At 37.2% G+C, this 10146-nt stretch overlaps 2 protein-coding genes and 1 pseudogene across 2 annotated transcripts; 2 read left to right on the top strand and 1 right to left on the bottom strand.

Annotated features, from left to right (window-relative positions):
- Positions 1-51: 51 nt before the first annotated feature.
- LOC148579007 (disease resistance protein RGA2-like) lies at positions 52-1461 on the bottom strand (annotated as a pseudogene).
- A 1414-nt stretch (positions 1462-2875) lies between these two features.
- Positions 2876-4854, top strand: LOC107622280 (uncharacterized). The gene is made up of 6 exons (XM_016324146.3): positions 2876-3271; positions 3384-3563; positions 3704-3785; positions 3876-3983; positions 4067-4225; positions 4502-4854. Exons 1-6 carry the CDS (start codon positions 2891-2893, stop codon positions 4702-4704), a joined length of 1113 nt encoding a protein of 370 aa, XP_016179632.1. The 5' UTR covers positions 2876-2890; the 3' UTR covers positions 4705-4854.
- Positions 4855-5466: 612 nt separating this feature from the next.
- On the top strand, positions 5467-7679 carry LOC107622281 (uncharacterized). Its single transcript, XM_016324147.3, has 6 exons — positions 5467-5830; positions 6176-6355; positions 6450-6531; positions 6716-6823; positions 6925-7083; positions 7334-7679. The coding sequence occupies exons 1-6, from the start codon at positions 5579-5581 to the stop codon at positions 7528-7530; spliced, it is 978 nt and encodes a 325-aa protein (XP_016179633.1). The 5' UTR covers positions 5467-5578; the 3' UTR covers positions 7531-7679.
- The last annotated feature ends 2467 nt before the right edge of the window (positions 7680-10146 follow it).

Genomic DNA, 10146 nt, shown 5'->3' on the forward strand with positions numbered 1-10146 from the left:
GCAGAGTAAACTGTCCCGAATCAATTTGGTCCCTCAATTCAAGTTAAAACCCTAATTCCCAATTTCGAAGCCCACAGTGCTCACTCTCTTCTCTTCTCTTCTGTTCTCTGTTCTTGTCTTCTCCATCTTACTCAGCTCCTTCTTACTCATCAAATTAGCCTCTCTAGCATCATGTTCGCTCTGGACATTCTCAAGACCTTTAATGTGTAGTCTTCCACCAAGCTGTAAATCATGTAACTCTGCTAAGCCATGTTTGGCTTTTGAATCCACAATAAAAATATTCGGTGTTTTTAGTTGTTTCAACTCCCCCATTTTTGGAGGCATTTCTACTAATGCCCAACATCCTTCAATTAAGAGATGCCTGAGATCCTTCAACTTCAACATGTGTTTGGACAGAGAAGTAAGAAAAATGCATTGTTCCAGCTTTAGAATTAGCAATTTCTGCAGCCTAGAAACACATTTTGGCAACTTTGTAATGTAACTATTGTAAATATTCAAGTACCTCAAATGTGTTAAACTTTTCAGTACTGAGAGTTCAGAAGATCTTGTACGCAGTGCTCGGAGAGAATTACATAACTGCACTTTACGCAAAACCAATGCTGGATATCTAATGAGGGGATTGCTAATTGCTGGATCAAGATCAATAAAAGTCCTCAAGGACTCAATATTCTTCAAGGTATTCTGATTTAACTCGGGCAAGCCAGAGTAACTTACATGGTGGACCCTTCTTGACAAATTGGTCAAGCTTGCAGACTCACCATAACTTTGAAGGTGGTGTTTCCATACTTGTCAATCGATACTTCTTGAAAAAATGATCTTTGGAGCAGCTCCTCTCATTGCTGGTTACCAACATCTTCAACCTCCAAATGCCCTTTGGATTTAAATAGTCCATTGGCCATCCAAAGATGAATTAGCTGTTCCTTTGAGATTCGAAAATCTTCAGGATAGAGAGCACAAAAACAAAAGCATTGCCGTGATGATGGCTTCAAATGAAAATCTTCCATACATCTGGTGAGAACCAGTTAGCCTCAGATCATCATCTTCTTGTTGCCTCTGTCTGACTCCCAAAGGCAGCTGAAACCTTCTCCTATCATCATCAATACGCTGGAACCTCTTGACCATGTCTTTCATCCTCTTGCTGATAGCATGACGAAACAAAATAGTCTTGGGTTGGAAGCGGGCTAACCACCCTTCACTTTGAAGTCGGTTGGATTTCATTGAACAATCTTCCAAGATATCTTCCAACACGTGCATGGCATCGGAAAGCTTTTTCAGCCAGTCCTTTATGGCATGGCTTTTGAATTGCTCCTCTGTAGAATCTTGGAACAATGCATGGATTGCTTCGAGATTATCAGGCAGCTCTTGGATCTGTGAGTCAACACCAGAAAGTGCTGCAATCTCATTCTTGACAAAAGTGTTCAAGTTTCCAATGAGAATTCCAAGCAAAGCATCAGTTACCATTTTCAGAGATGAAAGCAAGGATATGTGAAAGTTTAGTGAGGGATAGTTTGGATTTGCACAATGTCAACACCACTCTCAATGTAATCCATCATTGCTTCTCAGACAATCAACCATTAGAAAAGATTAAAATTATGGGGTGGGTTCCATTACAGAGGGATTTCTACTTGCTCTTTGAAGAAAACACTTCTTTGGCAGGTAAATTTTTCTTTATGGGAATATTATGACCATGGAAGTTTAATGGTGTCGTTTCATAATTATTTACCCTTTCCTCTTTGGTTTAATATGTGATTCATTTTTGTCATTCAGTTTACACTTGCATGCATCAAAATGGGGAGAACTGAACTTGCTGAGGATGCAGTTGCTTTGGCTGAGAAAAGGCTTCCAGTTGATTCATGGCCGGAATACTATGACACTCGCACTAAGTTCATCGGGAAACAGGCCCGGCTTTATCAGACATGGACATTAGCCGGCTTCCTTGCATCTAAGATGTTCTTAAAGAATCCTGTGACAGCAGCCATGTTGTGCTGGGAAGAGGACCTTGAGATTCTTGAGACATGTGCTTGTGCACTGAGCAAGAGTGGCAGGGCTAAATGCTCTTGCGATGCCGCCAAGTCTCAGATTCTTGTTTAGGATTCTGTCAACATTGTAAATAGTACATTCTTGTTCCACATTGTTGTGACTGTGAATAATGCTCCTTCTTTTCACTTTTGTACATTTGTAAATATCTTGATATTCATTTTTCTGTTCATATAGAATGTTCCTTCAGAGCATTCATTTTGCTTCCCCAAGATTCTACCAAGTATAAACAATGCCAGAAACAATTATAGCATGATTATTGTGTTTTCTTTCAAGAACTAGTGGATGTCTCAACGACCAGAACACAGATGAACAAACACATTAAATACTAAGTGCTCAAAAAATATCTGGTGACAACATTTTCTACTTGTCAAAAGAATATGACTGAAGTCAAAAAATTGAAACTGAATACTCCCATATGCGTTGCTCGTGTTTGCCATAACCGTCGGACTTTAAAGATGGAGAAGACAAGAACAGAGAACAAAAGAGAAGAGAAGAAAGTGAGCACCGTGGGCTTTAAAATTGGGAATTAGGGTTTTAACTTGAATTGAAGGACCAAATTGATTCGTAACAGTTTACTCTGCCACATCAGCTTGCCATTGTAATGCCCACGTGTCACGAAAGATGCCAACTCAGCTTTTCGGTAGCGCCAGGTGGACAGAATGTGCCGGAAGGACAAGTTTGAGTCCCAGAGTGCAACTTCAGGGATAAGTATGGGGAACTTTTAAGTTCAGGACTACTATGAGACTGAGTGCAACTTCAGGGACTACATTGAGGCTTATCTCGATCGAATCTAGAGTTAACAATCAAATTGTTATGACTTATGAGTTGCAACTTGCAAGTTCCAACAGTTATGACTCATACTCGTGTACACTCAATACCGTGCCACGCAGCTATTTATCTGCACTCACATTTTCATAGCAAAGTCTCCATTTTGACCACTCCCCATCATCGTAGTCTTGGTTGTGTTGCGGTGGAAGCCATGAAGGCCGTGGTGATAACCACCCCCGGCGACCCAGAAGTGCTTCAGCTGCACGATGTTGACGATCCTCTCATCAACGACGGCGAGGTGCTCATAAAGGTCGCCGCCTCAGCTTTGAACCGTGCTGACACTTTTCAAAGGAAAGGCTTGTATGAGCTTCCAAGTGGTAAAACCCCTTATCTAGGTCACGAATGCTCTGGCACCATTTTAGCGGTTGGGAATAACGTCACCCGCTGGAAAATTGGTGACAAGGTACCCACTATTTTCGTCAACTTCAAAATGTTGTCTATAGAGAATTTATGGGTTTGTCTTCAATTTGATGTATATCAAATTTTTATGTTTTTGGCGAATTCATTGTCTGAAGGTGTGTGCTCTTCTCGACGGTGGAGGCTATGCTGAGAAGGTTGCTGTTACAGCTTCACAAGTTCTACCTATTCCACCTGGTGTCTCTCTTGAGGATGCTGCTAGTCTTCCTGAGGTGGCATGCACTGTTTGGTCAACTGTTTTTATGACAAGTAAACTCTCTGCTGCTGAAACTTTCTTGGTAAATAACTCACTCTGCTTGATTATTTATGCATAACTTTTTAAATGCTTCGTGAATAACTAACTAGATCATATTTTGTTCAAAGTTTGACATCGTTGTATAATGTTACTCTTAGATGATAGTCATTGCCTAATGAACAGGTTCATGGGGGTGCTAGTGGAATTGGCACATTTGCAATTCAAATTGCAAAATGCCAAGGAGCAAGAGTCTTCGCTACAGCAGGTCATAGTCCCATACTTTGATTCTTGACTAGATTTATGGTAGGTATATTCAGTTTCCATGCATTTGTTCATTTTTAGTATTGAATTTCAGGAAGTGATGAAAAGCTAGCTGCCTGTAAGGATCTGGGAGCTGATGTTGTCATCAATTATAAGACAGAAGACTTTGTTGCTAGAGTGAAAGAAGAAACAGGAGGGAAAGGTATATCATTTTCCACCTTCTGAAATTGACTTGTGCAATAACTGAAGCTTCTATATCAGTTGCCTCTACCTATATTACTGCAGGTGTTGATGTCATTCTGGATCATATTGGAGGATCGTACCTTCAGCGAAACTTGGACAGCTTAAACATTGATGGAAGGCTTTTCCTCATTAGCATAATGGGTGGAGCTATAGGAGAAGTAAATCTGAATGGTATGCTCACAAGGCGCCTCACAATTCATGGTATGACAAATTTTTCATTCATTATTGACATTATCTTAGCGAAGAGAATTTTTCACTATAGTGCGTGCTATACTGATCAACATTCTATTGATTCTTTTGTAACTTTCCATATGATTTATCATTGATTATTAGCATTATATTAGAGAAGAGATCATCAACTTGATTTTTGTAGTGACTCCATTATCTATGTACTAAAGAGTTCCATCCCATCTTTTGTTGTATGGAATGTTGAATGTGTTTCTTTGTAAGCCCTTGATATGATGAATTTGGATGTAGCTGCTCGGTTGAGATTTAGAAGTGCAGAGAAGAAGGCAGAGATAATAAGAGAGGTGGAGAAGAATGTGTGGCCTGCAGTTGCTGCTGGGAAGGTGAAGCCTGTTGTCTATAAATATTTTCCATTATCAGAAGCCGCAGCAGCTCATAAACTCATGGAGAGTAGCATCCATATTGGCAAGATATTGCTTCGCCCACAATGTTGAAAAGTCCTTAAATCCATGACTTTGTTGAATATTTCATTGTAACATAATGATATGCAGTGCTTGATGGAGTTGGCTTTTAATCGTGTTGGACAAAACTTCTTGTAAATTGTAATCTTGTTTTCATGCTGGTTATGGATTTATTAGTAGCCATTTATTTTTCTGAATAATTAATCACTATTCATTATTTATATGATAAGGCTTTTTTTTTTCTCTCTTTTTTATTAGAGATAAAGAACATATATCAATGTCACCAGTCCACAAAGATACTCTAACACTCAAGTCAGTAAGAATGTGAGTAATAAAAATGATATTCAGAGTGAATAACGTACTTTTTTCATGTGAGGAGTGGATACAGGTAGTTACTTAGTGGGTCTAATCATGTGATAATTGAATGTGAGTAATAAAAATGATATTCAGAGTGAATAACGTACCTCTTTCATGTCAGGAGTGAGTACAGGCAGTTATTTGAATTGGCACGTAATTATTTGATTTTATTGGATAAGTCCGTTAGGAGAGCAAAACACGTACTCCCACATACTCCTGATATAGAACCTAGATTCCGATAGGACAATTAATTTATTTAATTTTTTTTTTACCAAAGATAGGAGATTCGAACCTGCAATCTCTTAATTGAGTATGGGGAGATTATGCCATTTGAGCTTTGGCAATTAATTTATTTAATTATTTGCCTGCTTTTAATGATATATATTAATCTTAAATAAGTTGTTATGTATTTATACGTATATTTTGTATTTAAACGTTAATGATTAATCGAGTGTTGGAGTAGTGTGATTACTGATTACACTAGGAAAGAGGAGAGCCGTGTCCTCAAGAAATTTCTACTGACTTTGATTGCTGTGAGTGGAACAAAGAAATGAAGGCTGTAGTGATAACCACTCCCGGTGGCCCTGAAGTGCTGCAGCTCCAAGAAGTGGAGGACCCTCATATCGGAGACGATGAAGTTCTAATTAGAGTTGAAGCCACTGCACTTAACAGAGCTGATACCCTACAGAGGAAGGGTTCCTACCCTCCACCCAAAGGTGCCAGCCCTTACCCTGGACTTGAGTGTTCCGGAACCATCGAATCCATCGGCAAAAACGTTTCCAGGTGGAAAGTCGGCGACCAGGTGATCAAATTTTATTCTTTTTGGTGGTTTGAGAAATGGGTTTGTGATAAAAGGCCCATCTTTAATTTTGGGTGTCTTCAAATTTTTAAGCTTTGTGTGTATGTGCCTAGAAGATCGAGGCTCATTATTGATTGGATTTTTGCTTCTTTATCTTTGTTTTCTTTTTGGGAAGAAACTTTGAATTGAATTCGGTTGAAGAACATTACTTGTGTTTTTGCTCTCTCATGGATGATGCATTTGTGGAAATTATAATCACTGGATGAGGTTCTCTTTTAGCATCTGCCAGTGTGCTGTACAATGATTTATGAAGGAAAATTACCTCAACATGTGAGATGTGGTTCATAGGTTTGTGCTCTTCTTGCCGGAGGAGGATATGCTGAGAAAGTTGCCGTACCAGCTGGACAAGTTCTTCCGGTTCCTCCTGGGATTTCTCTAAAGGATGCTGCTAGTTTTCCTGAAGTGTCATGCACTGTGTGGTCAACTGTTTTTATGATGAGTCGATTGTCGAAAGGAGAAACTTTCTTGGTAAGAGACAACTGATAATTCATGGAGGATAATCCATGTTCTGAAAGTATGAGTATTGTGTCAGTTTTTAAATGTCTCTTGTATTGATTCTCAGATTCATGGAGGTTCCAGTGGAATTGGCACATTTGCAATTCAGATAGCTAAATACCGAGGAGCAAGAGTATTTGTCACTGCAGGTTGATTAAGTAGTGCTTTCATGTGACTGAACCATAGTCAAGTTGCATAAATTTAGATGCCGAAATAAGTTGTCTTTTATATTTTCCAGTTGCATTGATTTCTTTTCAAGCTCTATTACCCCATCTTATTGATTGGAATTCCTAGCAATGTTCTCCAAATCTTATTCTAGATTTTGCTTAGCAGGTAGTGAGGAGAAACTAGCTTTTTGCAAGGATATTGGAGCTGATGTATGCATCAATTACAAAACGGAGGACTTTGTTGCAAGGGTAAAGGAAGAAACTGGTGGTCAAGGTATTAATTATCAATAGGAAGCATGATGTATTTCCCAGCATTTCTGAGTGTTAAATAATCTGTGTAGTGTGTGCGTTGATGTAATGAAGTTTTGGTGGCAGGTGTGGATGTTATTCTTGATTGTATGGGAGCATCCTACTATCAAAGAAATCTCGATAGCTTAAATTTTGATGGAAGGCTTTTCATCATTGGCTTTCAAGGAGGCACTTCAACACAAACAGATCTGCGCACTTTATTTGCTAAGCGTCTTACTGTACAAGGTGTTGCAAATTTCGGACTATACCCTTTCCTTGTGGATGCTTTTGCTTGCATGTTGGAAGATGTTGAAAATAGAAAATAGCTTAACACATCTTTCACACACTCTCTGTTATCTGTTTTTGTTATCATGCTTCCTCTGCGTTTCCAAATTATTGTGCTTTCTTCCAAAGTCCAGATTGAATTTTCGAAAATTTGAGATGTTTTTGTACAAGTAAACAACCAATAACCAGAGTTTTGTTGAATTGAATGCAGGGGCCGGCTTGCGAAATAGAAGCATTGAAAATAAAGCTGTGATTGTTAGTGAAGTGGAGAAGAATGTTTGGCCTGCAATTGCAGAAGGAAAGGTAAAGCCTGTGGTCTACAAACACTTCCCTCTCTCTGAGGCAGCGGAGGCACACCGCCTCATGGAAAGCAGCCAGCACATTGGAAAGATATTGCTTGTTCCATGAACTTCTTTGTACTGTACTACTGAATCAATGTGCATGACAACATGGCATGGATCATTTGACTTTGGTTGATCTTTATGTTATATGTATGATTATGAACTCAAGAACCTATAAAGCTGTGAATAAAGGGAAACCATGTTCTTAGTTGTGTATTAGGGGTTGGCAAAAGGCACCAAGAAAATGAATGTTTCATTGTAAGACTCAAGCCAATATCCAAGTTGAAGTCTTTGAGACACGGAGCTACTCTTTCTAATGTGGTTATATGTACAAGGTTATGCTATTTGATCTTTGGATTTGAATTCTCTAAAGTTTGAATTTTACTTTAAAGAGTAAAGTGTGATCTCTCATTATTTATTTTATAGGTGAAACCAAGAATAAATATGAAAGAGAAATTATTCAAGGGTAGAAGATCACACTTTACTCTCTAAAGTAAAATTCAAACTTTAGAAGATCCAAATCTTTGATCTTTATACTTTAAGGTAGCGTTTAGAAGAGAAGAGATTGAGAGACAGAGACGGAGACTAGACTGAGAGACAAAAACTGAAATATGTCTCAGTATTATGTTTAGTATAAAATGGGAGATAGAGACTGAAATAAGAATGAAGCGCTAATTTAATTTGCACAAAGGGTAAAGTTGGAATTAATTAATTGAAATGGAAATATTTTAGGTATAAAATGTTATTAAAGTTTCAGTTTTAATCCCAAAAAATTTTCGTCTCCTGTGTTCCCACTTTTTAGAGGTACTGAAATATTGAAATTTTGGAGACAGAGACTAAAATTCTAATATCAATTTTTGGGTCAACAAAAATGATGCTGAGTTCTAATTTTTCAGGTTCCATCCCAATATCTCAAAACAAACACTACCTAAACCCTAAACTGAATCGGTGTTAATGTATATTCATAATTATTCTCTTGATTTTAAATTCAACAAATTTATTTGTTTAATATTTTAAGCCCTAAACCCTGCTAATAAGACTGTTAATGGAGTAGTTCGGACTTTTCAGTTTTCCCTGCCCATTACCTATTTATTTTTTATATAGTATCCTTAATCAGGTGGTTGGAGTTGAATTTAGTTTTGAAATTGAAAATTCCATATATCTTATGTATAAATTCTGCTAAGTCATCAAAATTGTTATTTGTGTTACTAAAATTAGTTACTAATATATTTATGTATAAATATATGTGTGATTGAATTTTTAATGTATATAATATATTTATATTCTAATATATATTTTACACTAATAACTAATTTTAATAATTGATTTTAGTCGACATATGGGATGCTTACTAAGTCTTTTAAGTAATTCGGAGTGGGATGTTTTGCATAGAAAAATAAATGTGGGTTTTTTTGAAGATTTTCTACTACTGGGTTAGTAGGTTTTTAAGAACTAGTAAAACTATTCAAAATGTTGGTTAGACTTGTGGGTTTAATTGAAAGAGAGGAAAGTGTAACATTGAGTAACAGGGAACAAATGAGAAAAAAAAAAATTTGTCTATTCATAAAATAATGTGGTGTTTTCCTTTAATATTTATCGAGATAATATTTAATTTGGTCTCTGAACTTGCATGCAAGCTACAATTTAGTCTCTAAAGTTTCAATTGTCTTTATTTAGTCCTCAAATTTTGTGAACATAACTCATATTAGTCCTTGAAACAATTTTCAACGTATAAATGTTAACGGAATACTGTCGTAAACAGCTGGATGCCACACTAAACCTTGTAAAATGATGTCGTGTTAGTTTTGGCACTCAAATAACCCAAAAACAACATCGTAAATGGTGTTTATTAAAATTTTGGGGCCTGCTACACATACAAGCAAAAAAAGCCTACAAGTGTTACAAGTTGGCTCAGCCCATAAACACTACACGCGCACTCACTCCCTTTGAATGGAGCGTCAATGCCACGCGCGTTACTCAACGGTTACGCTTCGCAAAAAGCGCTCGTTTATGGCGCACTCTTCCTCTTCTGCTTCGAAGAAAACACAAACCGTGAAGTTTCGAGCAACATTGCAAACTGAAGAGATAGAACTCGTCGCGAAAATTAGCAGAAACCATCAACAAAAAATAGAACTCTCCATCAACAATCTCCAAAAAAACGAAGAAATATTACTCAAGGTACATTACTATTTTACTCATCTTGTAGATTTTCCACATTTCGAAATCGAAGTACTAGGTTTTACTGTTCTTCTACGTTCTTCTAGGTTTTAGTGTTCTTTTTGTTCTAACTCTCATTTTACTGTTCTTAATGTTCTTCTTGTTCTAGGTTTTACTCTTCTTCTTGGTTCTAGGTTTTACTGTTCTTTTTAGTTGTTCTAGGTTTTACTGTTCTTGTTATTCTAGTTCTTCTCGTAACTGATTTTTGGGAGTATATTGCGTAATTTGGTGGGTGTATATGGAGTAATTTGTTGGGTGTATATGGCATAATTTGTTGGGTGTATATTTCTGAACTGATATACTGTAATATAATCAACAGTTGCAACTGTTCTAATATTTGCTTGTCCATGGGTGTATATTGCTTGACCTTGTAATGTTGCTTGACCTTGTATATTTATGCATGTTTGAGTGAATTGAACATCATTTTGAACTGATCTAATTAAATACTTATGAGAAACTGTATAGG

This window comes from Arachis ipaensis, chromosome B10, assembly GCF_059453495.1.
Source record: "Arachis ipaensis isolate K30076 ecotype BB chromosome B10, ASM5945349v1, whole genome shotgun sequence".
In the NCBI taxonomy this organism is placed as follows: domain Eukaryota; kingdom Viridiplantae; phylum Streptophyta; class Magnoliopsida; order Fabales; family Fabaceae; genus Arachis; species Arachis ipaensis.

Excerpts from the sequence above, each read along its gene's own strand:
- LOC107622280 (XM_016324146.3), top strand. The coding sequence starts at position 2,891 with ATGACTCATACTCGTGTACACTCAATACCGTGCCACGCAGCTATTTAT. Across the intron at positions 3,564-3,703 it reads CTGCTGCTGAAACTTTCTTG|GTTCATGGGGGTGCTAGTGG; the intron begins GTAAATAACTCA and ends CCTAATGAACAG. Across the intron at positions 3,984-4,066 it reads AGAAGAAACAGGAGGGAAAG|GTGTTGATGTCATTCTGGAT; the intron begins GTATATCATTTT and ends ATATTACTGCAG.
- LOC107622281 (XM_016324147.3), top strand. The coding sequence starts at position 5,579 with ATGAAGGCTGTAGTGATAACCACTCCCGGTGGCCCTGAAGTGCTGCAG. Across the intron at positions 5,831-6,175 it reads GGTGGAAAGTCGGCGACCAG|GTTTGTGCTCTTCTTGCCGG; the intron begins GTGATCAAATTT and ends TGTGGTTCATAG. Across the intron at positions 6,824-6,924 it reads GGAAGAAACTGGTGGTCAAG|GTGTGGATGTTATTCTTGAT; the intron begins GTATTAATTATC and ends TTTTGGTGGCAG.